Source organism: Heptranchias perlo, chromosome 38 (assembly GCF_035084215.1).
Source record: "Heptranchias perlo isolate sHepPer1 chromosome 38, sHepPer1.hap1, whole genome shotgun sequence".
Classification (NCBI taxonomy): domain Eukaryota; kingdom Metazoa; phylum Chordata; class Chondrichthyes; order Hexanchiformes; family Hexanchidae; genus Heptranchias; species Heptranchias perlo.
The window spans coordinates 15,816,138-15,839,206 of record NC_090362.1 but is presented as its reverse complement, the minus strand read 5'-3'; the positions used below and the strand labels follow the sequence as shown (position 1 = coordinate 15,839,206).

Here is a 23,069-nt window from a genome sequence, read left to right as displayed (position 1 = left end):
CTTGAACACAAAATCTAGGCTGACACTCCAGTGCGGTATTGAGGCTGCACTCTCGGAGGTTTCATCTTTCGGATGAGATGTTAAACCAAGGCCTCGTTTGCTGTGTGAAAGATCCCACGGCGCTATTTCGAAGGAGAGCAGGGGAGTTCTCCCCTAGTGTCCTGGTCGATATTTATCCCTTAACCAACATCACTTAATCAGATTATCCGGTCTTTATCACATTGCTGCTTGTGGGATCTTGCTGTGCGCAAATTGGCTGCCGTGTTTCCTACATTACAACAGTGACTACACTTCAAAAGTACTTCATTGTCTGTCAAGCACTTTGGGACATCCTGAGGTCGTGAAAGGCACTAAATAAATGCAAGTTCTTTCTTTCTTCCTTCTGAGTGCTTGAACATTTTCTTCGTGTCTCGGTGACCGGAACAGATGTGCACAGTCAGCAGATGTGTTTGCATTTGTAACATCTGCCCTGTGAAGTTGAAACCTACCTTCCCACTGATTCGCATGCTTCAAGCTGCTGAAACCAACAGATCTCGGTGTTCTGATATTGATTCATTCCCCGCAGTGAGACAACAGAGCTGAGAACAGCTCTTCCCAAACCTCCAGACCCCACGAAAACCAGCGAGTAAGAAACATAAGAGTGAACGGGACCGCGTTGCCAGGGTAACCAGAGCTGAGTCTGTGCCCCACGGGGCCATGGTTTGGACATCCTTCCTGTAGTGGCTTTAACCAGCCCCGATAATCTGTCAGTGATTCCTAGCTTTGCTGCTCAGGAGTAAGCAGAAAGAACTTGCATTTATATAGCGCCTTTCGCAACCTCAGAATGTCCCAAAGCGCTTCACAGCCAATTAATTACTTTTTGAAGTGTAGTCATTGTTGTAATGCAGGGAATCGCAGCAACCAATTTGTGCACAGCAAGATCCCACAAAATGTGATAATGACCAGATAACCTGGGGGGGGGTTTTTATAACGATGTGGGTTGGGGAATAAACATTGGCCCAGGACACCCGGGAGAGAACTCCCCTGCTGTTCCTTGAAAAAGAGCTACGTGATCTTTTACATCCACCCGAGAGGTTTAACATCTCTTCCGAAAGCTGGCACCTCCGACAGTGCAGCACTCCCTCAGCGCTGCACTGGGAGCGTCAGCCTTGATCTTTATGCTCAACTTCTCTGGAGCAGGATTCGAACCAACAACCTTCGGGGGCGAGAGCGCTACCCACTGAGCCAGGGCTGACACATTAACATAAGTAAACAAAAGCAGGAGGAAACCATTAAAAAAAAAATGACCTAACAAGCTTAGCTTGTTTTCTCCTTGTCCTGACTGTGATGGTGGAGCTGCTCCCAGGGAGACAGCTTATGGTCGTGCGGGGGAGGGGCTCAAGCGGGAAGCCGCAGCAGCTGCGAGCGTCAGATGGAGGAGGCAGGGAGGGAGTCACAAGTGCCGCGGCTGTCGCCAGTGGCCGTCCTGAAAGGTTGGAGCGAGTGGGCAGGAAACATGATGGAATAATTCTTTCTTTGCCCGGGCGCAGTTAATGCTGCGATTGCCGTTCGTTCTGGGCCAGTGCTGGAACAGGCAGCTGAGAGACTGGCAGCCGTCCCCAGGCTGAGCAGGAGGTGAGGCCTGAGCAGCAAGGGACAGTCGGAGCCGCAGATGGTACGATGTGGCTGTGGGTTCTGAGCATTTGTCGCTATCTTTCAGCACTCCAGGTTGCCTCAGCCAAAAATAAAATGCTCCACCATTCCCAAATTTAAACGTTCAAAATCCCAGCCACCGACTTTCAGACTTTTTGCCCAGTACAAAAAAACAACAGACAAACTTCAGCTGCTCAACAGCAACAACTTGCATTTATATAGCGCCCTTAACGTAGTAAAACGTTCAGAGGAGCGTAATCAGACAAAATTTAACACCGAGCCACATAAGAAGTCATTAGGACAGGTGACCGAAAGCTTGGTCAAAGAGGTAGGTTTTAAGGAGCGTCTTAAAGGAGGAGAGAGAGGCAGAGATGCAGAGGGGTTTAGGGAGAGAATTCCTGAGCTTAGGGCCGAGGCAGCTGAAGGCACGTCCGCCATTGGTGAGGTGAAGGAAATTGGGGTTCACAAGAGGCCAGAATTGGAGGAGCGCAGAGATCTCAGTGGGTTGTGGGGCTGGAGGAGGTTACGGAGATAGGGAGGGAGGGGCGAGGCCATGGAGGGATTTGAACACTAGGATGAGAATTTTAAAATCGAGGTGTTGCCAGACCGGAAGCCAATGTAGGCTTGCAAACACAGGGGTGATGGGTGAACGGGACTTGGTACGAGTTAGGATACGGGCAGCAGAGTTTTGGATGAACTGAGGTTTATGGAGGGTGGAAGATGGGAGGCTGACCAGGAGAGCACTGGAATAGTCAAGTCTAGGCTGAGAAAAGCACAGACAATGGATCTGCAGCTTCACAGGGGAGTCATCGAAGTAGGGTGTAGGGCCCCCCCAAAAGGCTCAGCAGTGATGAGCTGAGGAATACAGGTTTGATACCCGGTCTATACTGAGATTACTGATCTTAGCTGAGGTAGTAATAGAAGTGATAAATTGGCCTTAGTGCCCTTGTGTTAAGGAGGCAAAGATTGATCAGCGTTCTCACAATTACAAATTTCACTCTCACTTACACTATATTTCACTCTCTCAGTTTCATTCTCACTCTTTCTTGCCCTATTTTGCTCTTCTACTCTCACTCTCTCTCTCCCTCACACTCTCCCACTCTTTCTCCCTGCAGCTAGAGCCAAAAGATCTTCTCTCCTTCGCAGATAATGTCCAACTTACCCATTTTCATTATTGCTAAATAGGCCCTGGAGCACATCATTCCGGAGTTCCTGGCAAGCCTCCAGGAGACAGGCTCAGATTGTGTTTGCACAGCAAGAACAAATCAACTACTTGAATAATAATCAGCCAAAGAATTTCTCATTTATATCCCATAATGAGAGAAATTAGGCACACTCAATGTGCCTGGTGAGGATAGCTGATAATAAAGAGAGTCTAGTGGAGAATCTCAGCGTTATGAAAACACTTCAGTGCTCTGCGGTGGGCTCAGTAGGGCCATGATACCGCCCAACGTGTGATACCGAGTCACGACGATCCAGGACTCCAAAGTTCAATCCCCATTCCGAGCAAAGTTAGTTGATCTCAATCAGGATGGTGCTCCAATTGGCCTGACCGAGCTACCATGGGGATAAATTGGAGGGTGTGGTAGTGTGGTGGTTATGTCACTGGGACCCCGTAATCCTAAAGGCCTGGGCTAATAATCCAGATGCAACAGGAGTTCAAATCCCACTGTGGTAGTTTGAGAATTTGAATTCAGTTTTTATTAAAAAAAAATCTGGAAATATAAAGCTGGTATCAGTAAAAGTGATCAAGAAGCTGTCGGATTGTCCTAAAAGCCCAACTGGTCCATTACCCGGCCTGGCCTATACGTGACTCCAGTCTCTTACCAACGTGCTTGACTCTTAGCTGCCCTCCGAAATGCTACAAGAAGACCCACCACCACTTGCTCAGGGCAACTCAGAATGGCCAATAAATGCCGGCCTTGCCAGCAACGCCCACATCCCGAGAATGAACGATAATTTACAAAATCAGTCAGGGTCCGACATTTCAGGACATTTGGTCGGTGAAACGCGCGTGTGGATGTCAGATGAGGACAAGATTTGGCGCGGTTGTTATGCCTGCTGATTCCTTGGCTGTTCAAGCTCACACTTGGAGAATGGGCACTTGGGTGAAATACCAGCGTGCAGAGGACATCTGTGGAACTATACCCCAGGAGGAGAGGAGGGGCACATTTAAAAACAAATATCTCAACCACATTCCTCCCAGAAAAAAATTAAATCTAAGTTGAGCCTATCAGGAGGGGACAAACGTCTTCTGCATCCAGCAAGATAATGTAGTCCTACATAAGTAAAGTTGATGGTCAATAGACATTTCTGTATTCATCCAGTTCTCCTGATACCTGGGTCATGCACAGCTGGGGGCAGTGCCAACGTAAACCTTACCAGGTCCGCGGAGACTCATTTTGTTTCGGGGTCTTCCTCGGGCGCCAACCGTAGCAAAACTGGCGAGTTTACCTTGAATAAAAACAGAAAACGTTTGGAACACTCAGCAGGTCGGGCATCATCTGTGGAGAGAGAAACTGGAGCTAACATTGGGGTCAGTTTTAACCTAATCCGCCCATCGGCAAACTGATGAGACCGGGGACAACGCTGGTTTTACACCCGGCCCGATTTCGCTCTCCGTTGAAGTCAGCGGAGAGTAATATCGGGCGGGGGTGTAAAGCAGGCATTGCACCCGATCCCGAGGGTTTCCTGCCCAGCAGGTTAGGTTAAAATTGCTCCGGAACGTTTCAGGTCGATGACCTTTCATCAGTTGTAAACAATTTTACAACACCAAGTTATAGTCCAGCAATTTTATTTTAAATTCACAAGCTTTCGGAGGCTACCTCCTTCCTCAGGTGAACGATGTGGAGTTCACCTGAGGAAGGAGGTCGCCTCCGAAGGTAACCTCCTTCATCAGAGTTTACTTTGACATTGCCATCGACTGCGCAAGAGTCAGAAATAGCACCTCACAAAACCAAAACATAAGCAGCTAATGGTCTCTCAGGGACGGGGTGGGTGTGATTGGTAAGTTCACTTGCTGAACACCCAGGCTCTTAGTTGTGCTTGTCCCTTTAAAGAGCTTCGGAACTTATTGGTGTGTGTGATTGCAGTGTATATACTACAGGGGATAATCTAATGTGCTGATTAACTAATGATCCATTAACACTTCTGGATCAGTGCTTCAAATGAGGATAACTTGTTCCAGAGGTGTTAATGGTATTTACCTCACAAGTGGAAAGAGACTGTTAGCCTAAAGCACCAGTATTATAGCACCATTCGGCCCACCTAGTCTCTACTGGTGTTTATACTCCACTTGAGCCTCCTCCCATTCTAATTACCTCTTTCCAACCCTGCCCCCCCCCATAGACCTCTATCCCTTCTCCCTCATGTATGCATCAAGCCTCCCCTTTAAATATATCATTGCTCATTGCTTCAACCATCTGAGTTTCACATTCTCACCACTCTCTGTGTAAGGAATATCCTCCTAAATCCTTTATTTGATTTGTTAGTGGCTGTCTTATACTTATGCCCCAAGTGTAGAATTACTTTCTTTCAGTACTTTCCAGAATAAACAGAGAGCTGACTAGAGTCCAGATCAAGGGGGCATAACCTTAAAATTAGAGCTAGGCCGTTCTGGGGTGATGTCAGGAAGCACTTCTTCACACAAAGGGGAGTGGAAATCTGGAACTCTCTCCCCCACAAAGCTGTTGAGGCTGGGGGGGTCAATTGAAAATTTCAAAACTGAGATTGATAGATTTTTGTTCGGCAAGGGTATTAAAGGTTACAGAACCAATGGAATTACGATACAGATTAGCTGTGATCTAATTGAATGGCGGAACAGGCTTGAGGGGCTGAATGGCCTCTTCCTGTTCCTATATTCCTAGAGTGGAACTTAGCGAACTCACACCCTCATATACAGTGCCACCAAGAATTGTCTCTTCAGGTTTCGAGAGAATGACCTCTACACACCGCTCTCCCCTCATTAGATTTGTCGATAGGTGCCTGAGGTCCCTTTTAAGCTTGTTGAGCTCGGCTGTGTAATATAGTGACCCAACTGCAGAAGAGTGAAGCCCCACAGGACCAGCTGCCCCCTCCCATTTAACTTGCATGACCAACGACACTTGATCCAATGGCGGATGCATGGACACGGTTTTGTGGATCTACGATACCATGAGTTCGCTCTAGGTTGGGTCATTTATACCTAGGAGTGCAACTGACAGGAGAAGCTATTAAGCACAGTTGATAAACGACTTGTAATGCGCCTGGTAAAATGGTATCTTACAGGTGGGCAGTAGCCTTGGGCACCCTCCACTTCATTATTAGAGAGATGATACTGAAAAAGAGTGTGTCTAATTTCATGTTTATAATTGAATCTTTTAGATCACGTATCAAACTGAGACCCTATCTGCCTATTTTTTTAATCCATTCTCAGGATGTGGGCATCGCTGGCAAGGCCGGCATTTATTGCCCATCTCTAGTTCATCTTGAGAAGGTGGTGGTGAGCCGCCTTTTTGAACCACTGCAGTCCTTGTGGTGAAGGTCCTCCCACAGTGCTGTTAGGAAGGGAGTTCCAGGATTTTGACCCAGAGGCAATGAAGGAATGACCGATATATTTCCAAGTTGGGATGGTGTGTGACTTGGAGGGGAACGTGGAGGTGGTGTTGTTCCCATGCACCTGCTGCTCATATCCTTCTAGGTGGTAGAGGACGTGGGTTTGGGAGGTGATGTTGAAGAAGCCTTGGCGAGTTGCTGCAGTGCATCCTGTGGATGGTGCACACTGCAGCCACAGTGCGCCGGTGGTGGAGGGAGTGAATGTTTAAGCTGGTGGATGGACTCCCGATCAAGCGGGCTGCTTTGTCCTGGATGGTGTTGAGCTTCTTGAGTGTTGTTGGAGCTGCACTCATCCAGGCAAGTGGAGAGTATTCCATCACACTCCTGACTTGTGCCTTGTAGATGGTGGAAAGGCTTTGGGGAGTCAGGAGGTGAGTCACTCGCCGCAGAATACCCAGCCTCTGACCTGCGCTAATAGCCACAACATTTATGTGGCTGGTCCAGTTAAGTTTCTGATCAATGGCAATCGCCAGGATGTTGATGGTCGGGGATTTGGTGATGGTAATACCATTGAATGTCAGGGGCAGTCAGCCTGGGCTAATCAGGGACAGTCAGCCTGGGCTAATCAGGGACAGTCAGCCTGGGCTAATCAGGGACAGTCAGCCTGGGCTAATCAGGGACAGTCAGCCTGGGCTAATCAGGATCAGTTAGCACAGGCTAAACAGGGACAGTTAACACAGGCTAATCAGTGACAGTTAGCACAGGCTAATCAGGGACAGTTAGCACAGGCTAATCAGTGACAGTTAGCACAGGCTAAACAGGGACAGTTAGCACAGGCTAATCAGTGACAGTTAGCACAGGCTAATCAGTGACAGTTAGCACAGGCTAATCAGTGACAGTTAGCACAGGCTAATCAGTGACAGTTAGCACAGGCTAATCAGTGACAGTTAGCACAGGCTAATCAGTGACAGTTAGCACAGGCTAATCAGTGACAGTTAGCACAGGCTAATCAGTGACAGTTAGCACAGGCTAATCAGTGACAGTTAGCACAGGCTAATCAGGGACAGTCAATCTGGGCTAGTCAGAGGCCAGTTAGCACAGGCTAATCAGTGACAGTTAGCACAGGCTAATCAGTGACAGTTAGCACAGGCTAATCAGGGACAGTTAGCACAGGCGAATCAGGGACAGTTAGCACAGGTTAATCAGGGACAGTTAGCACAGGCTAATCAGGGACCGTTAGCACAGGCTAATCAGGGACAGTCAATCTGGGCTAGTCAGAGGCCACACGGATTTATAAAGGGCAGGTCATGCTTAACCAATTTAATTTTCTGAGCAAATCACAGAGTGTGCAGATAAAGAGACTGCAATGGATAATGTACATATCGATTTTCAGAAGACATTAATAAGATATGACATACATGATTTAAATTTTAACGGCCCAGCAGGGAATTTGAGTCAACCACAGGCGATCAATTCGACTCCTCAGCCCCACAACATTACATTTTTATAATAAAAAATAAAAGGTCCACTTCAGGCCCCCCGAGGCCTGAGCAGCAATTTCACTCCCTCTCCCGAGGTGGATTCACCGGGGGAGGCTGGAATCCCACCAGAAGCAAGCCTAAAAATGTAAATGAGGCCGACCCCACAAGATCAGGCCGTGGACAGGGGTGGCACTTTGGGGCATGAGGGACTCTCCCCTCACCTTGCACCTGGCTTCCGCCAGGTGGGGAAAATCCCCCCCCCCCCCCCCCCCCGCCCCGAGCAAGTGTCAGCCGTGGCTCAGTGATAGCACTCTTTCCCGCCTCTGAGTCTGAATGTTGTGGGTTCAAGCCCCACTCCAGAGACTTGAGCACAAAATCTAGGCTGACACTTCCCAATGCCAGTACTGAGGGAGTGCTGCACTGTCGGACGTGCCGTTTTCGGATGAGAGATTAAACCGAGGCCCCGTCTGCCCTCTCAGGTGGACATAAAAGATCCCTATTGACACTATTTCGAAGAAGAGCAGGGGAGCTCTTCCTGGTGTCCTGGCCAATGTTTATCCCTCAACCAACGTCACTAAAACAGATTATCTGGTCATTATCACATTGCTGTTTGCGGGAGCTTGCTGTGTGCAAATTGGCTGCCGCATTTCCCTACATTACAACAATGACTGCACTTCAAAAGTACTTCATTGGTTGTAAAGCGCTTTGGGACGTCCTGAGGCTGGGAAAGGCACATTATAAATGCAAATTCTTTCTTTTTTCTTCTTTTTTTCCCCTTGGAATCTTGTTCGGCGTGAGGGAGAGGTGCCAGGGAAGGCTCCCCTCCCATCCCCCCCTCCCCCACCAGGTGTGGGAGCTATGTTCAAGACGGGTCTTGTAGAATTAAGAGTTGCAGAAGGGAAAAGAATTACTCGTCGTTGAAGCTTTGTGATCGCAGCGAACTACAGAGCAACCTGCGACTGTCAGCTCCCTGCTGGTGACAGAGGCTCCGACCAGCTGCTGCGTACATCTCGGGCAGAGCCAAACGATTATCTTTATAAATTAAATATTCCACTAAGTGTGGAAACGATGTAAGCAATAATAGACAAGCAGGAGTGTGGTAGGTTGTAATTGATTTCAAGCTGCCTGTCATCAATTATAACCCACTACACCATTACAAGTCTGTTACTGCTATTGAATCACATCATCTAGCTTTGTGCTAGGTGAGTATTCTATGTTTGTGTCACTGCTGCAGACTTCTACATTATTTAAATCACACAGGAGTAGTGATTAGGCCAGCAGACTCTCAAACTTTCTCAGCCAGGCCCAATTAATAAATTCTCATCGCCCTCTTATAAAGAGAGAAAGAACTTGCATTTATATAGCGCCTTTCACGACCTCAGGACGTCCCAAAGCGCTTTACAGCCAATTAAGTATTTTTTGGAATGAAGTCCCTGTTGTGATGTAGGAAAAGCGGCAGCCAATTTGTCCACAGCAAGCTCCCACAAACAGCAATCTGATAACGACCAGAGCATCTTGGTGATGTTGGTTGAGGGATAAATATTGGCCCAGGACACCAGGGAGAACTCCCCGGCTCTTCTTTGAAATAGTGGCCATGGGATCTTTTCCGTCCTCCTGAGAGGGCAGACAGGGGCCTCGGTTTGACGTCTCATCCGAGAAACGGCACCTCCGACAGTGCAGCACTCCCTCAGTACTGCACTGGATTTTGTGCTCAAGTCTCTAGAGCGGGACTTTGAACCCATGACCTCCTGACTCAGAGTCAAGAGTACGACCACTGCTGCTTATGTGAGTCTTTGCAGCAAATCCCTTTCTGTTGCACACATTTCTCTGTAGATAGCACCTTTCCTCTGTGACTTGTAGGTAAGGATTTTATTTCCTGTAACACACAGCAATTCTGGGAGACATGGGAGCACCATCTGTCCTTAGGATAAACAACAACAAAAACGACAAGAGCTTGCATTAATATAGCGCCTTTAATGTAGTAAAATGTTCCACGGCACTTCACAGGAGCGTTATCAGACAAAATTTGACACCAAGCCACATAAGAACATAAGAAACATAAGAAATAGGAGCAGGAGTAGGTCATACGGCCCCTCGAGTCTGCTCCGCCATTCAATAAAATCATGGCTGATCTTCAACCTCAACTCCACTTTCCCGCCCGATCCACATATCCCTTGATTCCCCTAGAGTCCAAAAATCTATTGATCTCAGCCAAGAATATACTCAATGACTCAGCATCCACAGCCCTCTGGGGTAGAGAATTCCAAAGAGTCACAACCTTCCGAGTGAAGAAATTCCTCCTCATCTCAGTCTTAAATGGCCGACCCCATATCCTGAGACTATGCCCCCAGCCAGGGGAAACAGTTTCTCAGCATCTACCCTGTCAAGCCCCTTCAGAATTTTGGATGTTTCAATGAGATCACCTCTCATTCTTCTAAACTCCAGAGAGTATAGGCCCATTCTACTCAAGGAGATATTAGGACAGGTGACCAAAAGCTTGGTGAAAGAGATAGCTTTTAAGGAGCGACTTTAAGGAGGAGAGAGAGGCAGAGAGGTTTAGGGAGGGAATTCCAGAGATTAGGGCCATGGCAGCTGAAGGCACGGCCGCCAATGGTGGAGCGCTGAAAATCGGGGATGCTCAAGAGGCAAGAATTGGAGGGGCGCAGAGATCTCGGAGGGTTGTAGGGCTGGAGGAGGTTACAGAGATAGGGAGGAGCGACACCATGGTGGGATTTGAAAACAAGGATGAGAATTTTAAAATCGAGGCATTGTCGGACCGGGAGCCAATGTGGAATGGCGAGCTTGACATAACCGTGCACGTTTTTGTATTATTGTTGGGACAAAAAGAGAAATGAAAGACGACAGAAACCTTTTCTGAGACGACTGAAAGGTTTGAGAAAGGTTTGCATTACCTAATGCCTGTGTTTTAAATCCTGCCCGGCCTAGCGCAAAGGGGAGCCTCTACCTCCAAAGAGCAGTGCAGGAGTCCCGACGTTGTCACGCGCCGTGTTTACATTTCTCTCTGGTCTCCGGCAGGCTCGGTCGGGAAGGGGGCATGCCGGACCTCGAGGTCATCTCCCAGCAGGTGGAGGACGAGAGCCAGTGCGTCGCTCCCGTGCAGCTGGTCAGTTTCGCATACCGCGACCTACCTCTGGCGGCCCTTGACCTCTCGCTGGCCGGGTCACAGCTGCTCTCCAACATGGACGACGATGACCAGAGAGAGAGGTGAGCGAGTCTTTCCTGCATTTATTCGCCATCGCGACCTGTTTTAGAAATCACGGTGAGAAGAATGCTGATTAATTTAATATCTTTCTGCTGATATCATTGAATGGACTTATTTGCTGGTCTGGGAAGTGGGAGAGGGGGAATGAGAGTTCTGAATTAACGCACAATAACTGAACACGTTTCAGCAGTTAATACATTCCAGCTGTTTGTGTTAGTTCACCGTTTATGTTAGCACCATGATAAATTGCTGGCCTTTTATATGCTGCCAACTATGGTTCAGTTGGTATCACCCTCACCTTGAGTCATAAGCGTGTGGGTTCAAGTCCCACTCCAGAGACTTGAGTAGGTAATCTAGGCTGACACTCTCAGTGCAGTACTGAGGGAGTGCTGCACTGCTGGAGGAGATGTTAAATTGAGGCCCCGTCTGCCCTCTCAGGGTGGATGTAAAAGATCCCACAGCCCTATTTTGAAGAAGAACAGGGGAGTTCTCCCCTGATCAATAGTTATCCCTTAAACAGATTATCTGGTCATTATTTCATTGCTGTTTGTGGGACCTTGCTGTGCGCAAATTGGCTGCCATGTTTCCTACATTACAACACTTCAAAAAGTTCTTCATTGGCTGTGAAGAGCTTTGGGGCATCCTGAGGTTGTGAAAGGTGCTATGTAAATGCTTTTTTCTTTACTCGCCATCAGTCCTTATTTTTTTTATTCATTCGTGGGATGTGGGCGTCGCTGGCGAGGCCGGCATTTATTGCCCATCCCTAATTGCCCTTGAGAAGTTGGCGGTGAGCCGCCTTCTTGAACCGCTGCAGTCCGTGTGGTGAAGGTTCTCCCACAGTGCTGTTAGGAAGGGAGATCCAGGATTTTGACCCAGCGACGATGAAGGAACGACGATATATTTCCAAGTTGGAATGGTGTGTGACATGGAGGGGAACGTGCAGGTGGTGTTATTCCCATGTGCCTGCTGCTCTTGTCCTTCTAGGTGGTAGAGGTCACAGGTTTGGGAGGTGTTGTCGAAGAAGCCTTGGCGAGTTGCTGCAGTGCATCCTGTGGATGGTACACACTGCAGCCACTGTGCGCCGGTGGTGAAGGGAGTGAATGTTCAAGGTGGTGGATAGGGTGCCAATCAAGCGGGCTGCTTTGTCCTGGATGGTGTCGAGCTTCTTGAGTGTTGTTGCAGCTGCACTCATCCAGGCAAGTGGAGAGTATTCCATCACACTCCTGACTTGTGCCTTGTAGATGGTGGAAAGGCTATAGGGAGTCAGGAGGTGAGTCACTCGCCACAGAATACCCAGCCTCTGACCTGCTCTTGTAGCCACAGTATTTATGTGACTGGTCCAGTTTAGTTTCTGGTCAGTGGTGACCCCCAGGATTTTTGATGGTGGGGGATTTGGCGATGGTAATGCCGTTGAATGTCAAGGGGAGGTAATTAGACTCTCACTTGTTGGAGATGGTCATTGCCTGGCACTTGTCTGGCATGAATGTTAATTGCCACTTATCAGCCGAAGCCTGGATGTTGTCCAGATCTTGCTGCATGTGGGCATGGACTGCTTGATTATCTGAGGGGTTGCGAATGGAACTGAACACTGTGCAATCATCAGCAAACATCCCCACTTTTGACCTTATGATGGATGGAAGGTCATTGATGAAGCAGCTGAAGATGGTTGAGCCTAGGACACTGCCCTGAGGAACTCCTGCAGCAATATCCTGGGGCTGAGATGATTGGCCTCCAACACCCACTACCATCTTTCTTTGTGCTCGGTATGTCTCCATCCACTGGAGAGTTTTCCCCCTGATTCCCATGGACTTGAATTTTACTAGGGCTCCTTGGTGCCACACTCAGTCAAATATTGCCATGATGTCAAGGGCAGTCATTCTCACCTCACCTCTGGAATTCAGCTCTTTTGTCCATGTTTGGATCAAGGCTTTAATGAGGTCTGGAGCCGAGTGGTCCTGGCGGAACCCAAACTGAGCATCGATGAGCAGGTTATTCATGAGTAAGTGCCGCTTGATAGCACTGTCGACGACACCTTCCATCACTTTGCTGATGATTGAGAGTAGACTGATGGGGCGGTAATTGTCCTGATTGGATTTGTCCTGCTTTTTGTGGACAGGACATACCTGGGCAATTTTCCACTTTGTCGGTAGATGCCAGTGTTGTAGCTGTACTGGAACAGCTATTTGTTTATTTGTTTTCCTCCTTCCTGTCATGAAGATGCTGACACTCACAGGGGTACGGGTTCCATGGGCACTGACTCTCACTGGGGTACAGGTTCCACGAGCACTGACTCTCACTGGGGTACGGGTTCCATGGACACTGACCCTCACTGGGGTACGAGTTGTACAGGCACTGACTCTCAATGGGGTCGGGGTTCCACAGGCACTGACTCTCACTGGGGTACGGGTTCCACAGGCACTAATTCTCACTGGGGTACGGGTTCCACAGGCACTGATTCTCACTGGGGTACGGGTTCCACAGGCACTGACTCTCACTGGGGTACGGGTTCCACAGGCACTAATTCTCACTGGGGTACGGGTTCCACAGGCACTGATTCTCACTGGGGTACGGGTTCCACAGGCACTGACTCTCACTGGGGTACGGGTTCCACAGGCACTGACTCTCACTGGGGTACGGGTTCCACAGGCACTAATTCTCACTGGGGTACGGGTTCCACAGGCACTGATTCTCACTGGGGTACGGGTTCCACAGGCACTGACTCTCACTGGGGTACGGGTTCCACAGGCACTAATTCTCACTGGGGTACGGGTTCCACAGGCACTGATTCTCACTGGGGTACGGGTTCCACAGGCACTGACTCTCACTGGGGTACGGGTTCCACAGGCACTGATTCTCACTGGGGTAGGGGTTCCATGGGCACTAATTCTCACTGGGGTACGGGTTCCACAGGCACTGATTCTCACTGGGGTACGAGTTCCATAAGCACTGACTCTCACTGGGGTAGGGGTTCCACAGGCACTGACTCTCACTGGGGTACGGGTTCCACAGGCACTGACTCTCACTGGGGTACGGGTTCCATGGGCACCGATTCTCTCTGGGACATGGGTTCCATGGTCACTGAATCTCACTGGGGTATGGCTTTCAGAGACACTGACTCTCACTAGGGTACGGGTTCCAGAGACACTGATTCTCACGGGGTTACGGGTTCCATGGTCACTGACTCTTACTGGGTTACAGATTCCATAAGTTCTGGCAGCACCTCCACTCCCTCGTGCAAATGCCCATTTAAAAAAGAATTGTCCCACCAGATGTGGGCAACGCTGGCAATGCCGGCATTTATTGCCAATCCTTATTGTTCTATAATCCTATGTTAAGTAAGGGTATTAAGGGACCTGGAACCAAAGCAGGTAAATGGAACTGAGGTGCAGATCAGCCATGATCTAATTGATTGGCGGATCAGGCTCAAGGGGCTGAATGGCCTCCTCCTGTTCCTATGTTCTGAGAAGGTGTTGGTGATGGGCCTTCTCCTCTAACCGCTGCCTGTCCTTGTGGCATTCGTGCTCCCATTACGGTGCTGGGAAGGTAAGTCCAGGATTTGGTCCCAGCAACGATGAAGGACAGATGTCGAAGTCAGGATGGTGTGTGAGTTTGAGGTGGTGGTGTTCCCCATGATATTGCTGCTCTTGTCCATCTAGGCGACAGAGATTGCAGAGCCAAGAGATGATGTCCAAGGAAACTTGCTGAGTTGCTGCAGTGCATCCCATAGATAGCACACACTGTAAGTGTAGTGCACTTGTGGTGGAGGGGATGGATACTGAATCCAATTGTGCACGGTGAGCCTAGGAAGTCAGTGCTGTTTGACCATGGTGGGGTATCACAGCTGAACATGATCCCCACCTCATGTTCACACACTTGTATTTTTCCGGCACAGATCACTGGATAGTGATCAGGAGCAGAAACCCTGGCTGATTTTCTTTTATTCCCCCTCCCTTAGGATGATGGACCATTTTGGGGGCCTTAATGGGCGATTCCCATCGAAGATCAGCTAGCTCAGTGCTGAGACCTTTTTTGGTCTGTACGTACCACAATGAGCAGTGCATTTAGCAACTGAGTTCCCGTAGCATCCAGCCATGGCTGATTGTAGTTCTAGGTAATGTAGGACCAGAGAGGATATCAGGTTTATGAGATAAAGATCTCATGAGAAATAGGAAAGACAAAGTACTTGCCTTTATGAACTGCCTTGTCAAGTCTCAGCGATGTCTCCCAGAGTACTTCACACACAATGAATGAAATTGTGGAGTTAGTGATGTTCAAGGCCTGGTAACTCAGCGGGTTGAGTGACGGACACTGTGCCAGAAGGTCTTGGGGTCCAGTCCCAGCAGAGTCTAAGTCCATTCAGCCTTTCATCCCTTCAAGGCGGAGAAAATTAGGGCTGAGGATGTGGGGGGAAAGCAGGAGGCCTCAGGCCCAGGGCAGGCCTAACAGAAGCATCTCATGGAGCCCAACTCCTGGAGTTATGAAGAAAGAAAGGAAGAACTTGCATTTATATAGCATCTTTCACGACCTCAGGTCGTCCCAAAGCGCTTTACAGCCAATTTGAAGTGTAGTCACTGTTGTAATATGGGAAACATGGCACAACAAACGTCAAGTGAACACTCCTTCCATGGCCATACTAGCTGACAGGGGGGTTATTCCTAACCAGCAGGAGGGTTTTTATAGTCTCCCAGAACCCATACAACAAGGGAAGGCCACCCAGACCCATTAAACACAAGTATCCCACTGGACGGCATCCCAGAATTCGGAGCTGGAGCCCCGGTCTCCGCGACTCTCTGGAACGGGGTTCGAACCCTATATCTTCTGACTCAGAGGCGGGAACTCTACCACTAATCCAATGGCTCACTCCACCAGGGCAGAGGTAGAGCACGTAAGTTGATTTATTCGGAGCTTAGGGATGGCTGAGAGAGGAAACTGCACAGGGGCACTGACCCTATAATGTCAATAAAACAGAGTGAGGTAAGGAAAGTTGCAATGAAGAAAGAGGTTAGAGGTCAGCAGTGAAAGACAGATCGCCTATCGAACGGACGAACCAGGTGTGTGAAGGTCGTGTTGGAAGAGACGCCCCACATATGGTGTTGACGTTATCTGTAAGCTGCTCAAGCTGTACTATATTTCAGTCTGGCCAACACCTCCCAGGGTGTTAGACTCAGCTGTGAGAAGAATTGGCACTTTGTTCCCTTACTTTCCGGTACTAGCTGAGGTGGGTGGAACCGACCGTAATTCCTTTTTTTGCTTTTCACTGGCTCTCAGCCCCTGCAGCCGCCTCACTCAGGGGAAACTGTAATAACAAACACACATTTCCTTGTGCAATAGTTACTGTGTTGATGTGTTGCAACTTCCAAATTGAGTTATTGCACCTCTTGAGTTACAGTCTCCAGGCATCTCCTTCCCAAGCCAAAAAGGAAGTCTTGTAAAAGATTCCTGGCACAGCCAACACCCCCCAAAGGAGCTAAGGAAAGATGACGGTGAGATAGATCTTCAAATGGCAGAAAACCGCACTACCCTAAATATGTTTCTCCGTTATGTTTGTAAGCCGACTCTGGAGGTCAGGAGGGTTCGGAGAGCAATTTGTAGCGTTGGAAGAATTTACTAAGTTCTATTATTACAAAGTTGGGAGAGTTTCCCTCTCAGGCTTCACTGAACGGCCTGAGAGAAAACCCTTTCTGATAGAGAGAAACTCTTCCCATTGGCAGAGGGGTCGGGAACCAGAGGACACAGATTTAAGGTGATTGGCAAAAGAACCAAAGGCGACATGAGGAAAATCTTTTTTACGCAGCAAGTGGTTATGATCTGGAACACGCTGCCCGAAAGGGTGGTGGAATCAGATTCAATCATGGCTTTCAAAAGGGAATTGGATAAGTACTTGAAGGGAAAAAATTTGCAGGGCTACGGGGAAAGGGCGGGGGAGTGCGGCTAACTGGGTCGCTCTTACAAAGAGCCAGCACAGGCTCGACGGGTCGAATGTCCTCCTTCTGTGCTGTAACGATTCTATGATATATACATTCAACATCTCACCTGAAACCATGTGATCTGGGAGGGGCGAAAAATCAGATAAAAACCCCGGGCCAATTTAGTGGGGGGGGGGGGGGATTCTGGGAAATTCCTCTCCCACCCCCTTAAGCAATCGAAATTAGTCCAGGAGATCACTTTGGCCCTGATAATTAAAATTAGAGTTAAGCAGGATAATTGTTATTCTTCATACAAGAGGTTCTAAACCAGCCGTTATTCTCCGACTAATTGCAATTTGATTAATTGCAATTTAAATTGTTGTTGAGCAATTACATCTGTGATTAATATTTAAAAAGAAGCCGTGTACATTTGTGATAAATTTTCCCGTCAACAACAAACCCCCATATGAAGTTGGGCTGCCATTTGCTAGTTACATAGAATTACATAGAAGTTAATTAATTAGAAGTTATGCTGCAGCAATAATTAATGAAATCAAATCAATTGATCATAATTGATGTCGGATGTGAGCACAGTAATTTAGTGCAGCTCGTCCCTTTTCCAAACATGTCAAACAGTTAAGCCAAGTGGAAGCTTTTGGAAAAGTAGCTTCAGTGTACAAGGAAAAAGAAAGACCGTGCATTTATATAGCCCCTTTGGTGACCTCAGGACGTCCCAAAGTTCATTCACAGGCAATTAAGTACTGATTTTGAAGTGTAGTCGCTGTTGTAACGCAGGCAAAAGTGGCAGCCATTTTGGTGCACAGCAAGATCCCGCAGGCGGCAATGAAACAAATGACCAGATAATCTGCTTTTAGTGAAATAAAAACAGAAAATGCTGGAAAACACTCAGTAGTTCAGGCAGCAGCTGTGGAGAGAGGAAAACAGAGTTACCGTTTCAGGTCGATGACCTCTCATCGGAGCTGGAAGATGTTAGAGAGGAACAGCTCTTAAAGTAAGTACAGAGCCAGGGAAAAGGGGGGGGTGCAGAGAAAGAACAAAATTGTGATAAGGTGGAGGGCATGAGTGATTAAATGACAAAAGAGATGAAGGTGCAAGACAAAAGGAAGTGATAATGGGACAAGTATCAGAACAAGTGATGTAAATGGTTACTGCAGAATAGCAGAGGAGATGTTGGTTTAGGGATAAATATTGCTGGGACACCAGGGAGAACTCCCCTGCTCTTCTTTGAAATAGTGCCACAGGATCTTTTACATCCACCTGAGAGGGCCGACGGAGCCTCAGTTTAACGTCTCATCTGAAATACGGCCCACTCCGACAGTGCAGCGCTCCTTCAGTACAGCACTGCAGTGTGAGCCTAGGTTTTATGCTCAAGTCTCTGGAGTGGGACTTGAACCCACAACCTTCAGACTCCGAAGCAAGAGTGCTACCCACTGAGCCAAGTCAGACAAAAGATTAAGGAACTTGTTGCACGGGATGGCCTGATAGCTCCCACCTTGGTGTCTCCTAAAGAGACCAATCTACTCTCCTCCACCTGAGATCATGATCAAAAGCAAAATACTGCGGATGCTGGAAATCTGAAATAAAAGCAGAAAACGCTGGAGAAGCTCAGCAAGTGAGGCAGCATCTGTGGAGAAAGAAACAGAGTTAACGTTTCAGGTCGAAGACCTTTCGTCAGAACTGGAAAATGTTAAAAGGGTTAAAGTTTTTGAGCAAGTACAGAGCCAGGGAAAGGGAGGGTGGGAGGAAAGAACAAAAGGGAAGGTCTCTGATAGGGTGAAGGGCAGGAATGATTAAATGACAGAAGGGATGATGGTGCAAGGCAAGGAGGGGGGTAGTGGGACTGGTTAAGAAACAAAAGATTGATCAGGAGTAACTGTAAATGGCAGCAGCAGAACCATTACCAGCACTTGCTGTCCGAAAAAATGGGAGCAGTGTTTATGATCTGAATGTAAACAATCTTACAACACCAAGTTATAGTCCAACAATTTTATTTGAAAATCACAAGCTTTCGGAGGCTTCCTCCTTCGTCAGGTGAATGTCAGGAAATCCTTGAACCTTTCGCATTTATATTCAGAGAACAATACCTGGTGATTACAGATAATCATTCCAACTGCCCGTTGTCAAGGCAATCAAAGTGTTCAGACAGAGAGGTGTTACCTACAGGACCACCGAATATACAAACGGCCAGAACACAAAACAGAGAGAGGGAGAAACATCTGAAAGGAAGAGAAAGACTGAAAATGACCCGTTGAATTAAAAACAGATAACTTTTATTCGCTGGTGGGGTTACGTGTAGCGCGACATGAACCCAAGATCCCGGTTGAGGCCGTCCTCATGGGGGCGGAACTTGGCTATCAATTTCTGCTTGACGATTTTGCGTTGTCGTGTGTCTCGAAGTTATTTATGATCTGAAAAAAAAAGTTATTGAAATCAGTGTTGAGTCCGGAAGGTTGTAAAGTGCCTAAACAAAAGATGAGGTGCTGTTCCTCGAGCTTCTGTTGAGCTTCATTGGAACAGTGTAAGAGGCCGAGGACAGAGAGGTCAGAGTAGGAGTGGGACGGGGAATTAAAGTGGCAAACGACCGGCAGGTCAGGGTCACGCTTGCGAACAGAGCGGAGGTGTTCAGCAAAGCGATCACCCAGTCTGAGTTTGGTCTCCCCAATGTAGAGGAGACCGCATTGTGAGCAGCGGATACAGTATAGTAAATTGAAAAAAGTACATGTAAACCGCTGTTTCACCTGGAAGGAGTGTTTGGGGCCCTGGACGGTGGGAAGGGAGGAGGTGAAGGGGCAGGTGTTGCATCTCCTGCGTTCGCACGGGAAGGTGCCGTGGGGAGGAGAGCGGGTGTTGGGGGTGATGGAAGAGTGGACCAGGGTATCGCAGAAGGAGCAGTCCCTTCAGAATGCTGAAAGGGGAGGGGAAGATGTGTTTGGTGGTGGGATCACGCTGGAGGTGGCAGAAATGGCGGAGGATGATACGTTGAATGTGGAGGCTGGTGGGGTGGAAGGTGAGGACAAGGGGGACCCTATCATGGTTCTAAGAGAGAAGGGAAGGGGTGAGGGCAAAAGTGTGAGAAATAGGACGGACATGGTCGAGGGCCCTGTCAACTACAGTGGAGGGGAAAGATCATGATCATCTGCATTGTATTCTCACAACCCTTATCTCATATGTATTGCATAAAATCACCATCAGTACATTATGTACAACACAATCGGTATATTATATATAGAAAAGTCAGTATATCATAAAACACACAGTATATTATGTATAACAGTATGTAGCAAAGTCATGTATATAACATGGTCAGTACATTATACACAGCACATTCAGTGTATGGTATATAACAGTCATATATATATCATGATCAGTATATGGTATATAGCATTGTCATATATATAAAACGGTGTCAGTATATTATACATAGCACACTCAGTATATGGCATATAGCAGTCTTACATATAATATGGTCAGTATATTAAATATAGCACAGTCTATATATTATGTACAACACGGTCAGTATATTGTATATAATGCAGTCAGTATATTACATACAAAGATACGAAAAGAAGGTAAGAGTGGGCTATCAATACTCATTCCATCTGATAGTGCTCATCACCCTCCCCTATGTGCATCACAGTCAGTCTATATTATGCAGTGTTAGTTACTTATTCTGTCTGTGTATCTGTATACAAAGCTTCCACCTCTGCTGTGAGACTACCTGGGGAAATATTGTCAGAGGTCTGAATATTCATGAAGTTTAGAGCAGTAATTGACTTTTCTTCACAGGTTATTGAGAGGGAGGTAATAATGACCTCTGGGTGGAGCCTATATCACAATTTTGCAGCCTGGCTCCCAAACAATGACAGGCCAGCTTTAAAAATCGATGCTCATGTTTTATTGTCTAGTTGTTACACATTGAACAAAAATGACTTTCACAGAAGCGAAGAGGGAAGATGATTATCTTGAGTCATAATAAAAGAAGCCACGCTCGAAAGGGATAGAATTAAAGGGAGTAGATTGTGTTGAAAGACACAGGGAGGGAGCTTCAGAAGTGCGAGCATCTTGCGAGTGCTGAACACACACACCCACACACACACCCACACACACGCACACACACCCACACACACGCACACACACACACACACACACACACACCCACACACACACACACTCCCCCCCCCCTCTACAGAATACAAAGCTCTCTGCCCGTTTATTCCCTCTCCGGGGACCAGAGGAGGCTGCAGCAATTCCTGCTTGTTTAATTAAAGTGTAGTGTAACCCGTCTCGAAGGGGCAGGCAGAAGAGGCCGAGAGGCATCTTGTTATCTGACAGGTCACACATTCCCGTCCACCGCAGGAGTGACTCGAAGCAGTGGTGAGGTCAGGCACTTCAGCTTAATCCGTCCAATGATTTTTTTTTTTTAGGATTCGATTTAACATCTTGAGAGAGATAAAAAAAAAAATGATTTTGATGGGTGTTTTGCTTGTGTGGTCTCGACTGGCATTTCTGCATTAACTCCAAGGCCACTGATATACTAGGCTCAAGCATCTTTGTTATTGGAATACTGATTGCTTATTTTACTCCTTCCTATTTCTCGCTTCTCTCCTGAAGCCCCTAATTCATATTGGGGTTCAGTTCCAGCATATCCAGGGTTACCAACTCAGGTTGGACGCATTCCAGGAGGTTTCATCACATGACCTCCTGACTCCTACTGCCCCTCCCAGTAAAACAGCCTTCCCCCCCCCCCCCCGCCCCCTCCCCCATCTTCAATATTTTTACAACTAATAAATGGAAGTTATTGAGAAATTAAAATAGTAAAAGAAATTGAAATAAAGTCATAATATTTTTAATGCTCCTATAATTTTTTCCTGGGTTTTGCTCGTGGCAGTGTCCAGGAGATTAATATGCAATCCCTGGAGACTCCAGGGCAATCCCGGAGAGTTGGCAACTCAACCGTATCCAGTATGTATTAAATAAAATACACTCAGTATATTATATATAACGCACTCAGTACGTTGTACATAGCAGTCATATATATAACATGGTCAGTATATTATATACCACAGAGTCAGTGTATTATATATAGCACAGTCAGTATACATGACATGCTTGGTTTATCTCGAGGCCCCGTCTGCCCTCTCAGGTGGACGTAAAAGATCCCATGGCACTATTTTGAAGAAGAGCAGGGGAGTTCTCCCCGGTGTCCTGGGGCCAATATTTATCCCTCAACCAACATCACTAAAAACAGATTATCTGGTCTTTAACACATTACTGCATGTGGGAGCTTGCTGTGTGTAAATTGGCTGCCGCATTTCCTACATTACAACAGGCCCCCTCCCCTATCTGTCCAATCCCCTCCCCCCACCATTCATTCTCCTCTCTCCTCCCCACCCCCCCCCCCCCCTGTCTAGTTTGGGGCTTGTCCAAAGGTGGGAACCCTACACCGCAACACGGCTGCTGAGGTGGCCAAATTATTTGCCTGTCGAGCAATGCCTGATTCCGAGTTATCGGAGGCGAAGCAAAGGTCTAGACGACTCTCAAGGGGGTAAGGATGTTGCTGCTTGTGCTCGCACATTGAGGCCTCCCCACTGTTGCCGCCTCAAACGCAACCGCAAAGCGACCGCGCGTACGCTTGGCCGGCGCGACCCGAGTATCGCGGCCCCTCCAGCTCATTTGCGCGACGGGGGTTGCGTCTCCTCTTCACTCTTGCTCTTGGGTTGCCCTGCGGTGTAAGCGGGATTTTGACAGGATGCCACACACACACACGCTGATGTGACTAATTAGGAATGTTTTACACTCTGTACTAATTGTTGCACGTGTTTTGAAAGAGCGGTTAGCTAATTAAAACCCACAGAAAATCCAATCTGTCATGCCTTTCAAATATTTTCCTTACGGTTGATAATTAATGGAATGGCATTGGAGCATCAGATCTAAACGGAGACGGGACAGTATTAGTTAACTGAACGACCTGCTCGTCTCCACCCCCTTCTTTTTCTTCCAGTTTTCGCCCTCCGCTCTTGTCCTGAAGGGGTTAAATCCTCACTGTTCTGTGGAACTGGTTGCCCTCCAGTGCCTCACCAGGGTGCCCATTCTTCATGTGTGAGCCCAGACAGTAAGGCCCTCATTTTAATCCCCCCCGCCGCTGTCCAGCGGGAATGATGCACGGGAGGGGTTAAAATTTAATAATTCTACCACCCGGCTCCAACCTTCCCGGCTGTTTAAATTTTTACAGCCCCAAATCAGACCATCGACGAGGCGCCTGCAAAAAGGCAG

General features: G+C 47.8%; 1 protein-coding gene across 1 annotated transcript in view; it reads left to right on the top strand.

Annotated features, from left to right (window-relative positions):
- Window positions 1-1,326: 1,326 nt before the first annotated feature.
- tmem266 (transmembrane protein 266) overlaps window positions 1,327-23,069 on the top strand; it is a 58,803-nt gene continuing 37,060 nt past the window's right edge. The window contains exons 1-3 of the mRNA XM_067973237.1: window positions 1,327-1,472; window positions 8,570-8,716; window positions 10,683-10,871. Coding sequence (XP_067829338.1) covers window positions 1,327-1,472; window positions 8,570-8,716; window positions 10,683-10,871 — 482 coding nt within the window. The remainder of the gene's footprint in view (window positions 1,473-8,569; window positions 8,717-10,682; window positions 10,872-23,069) is intronic.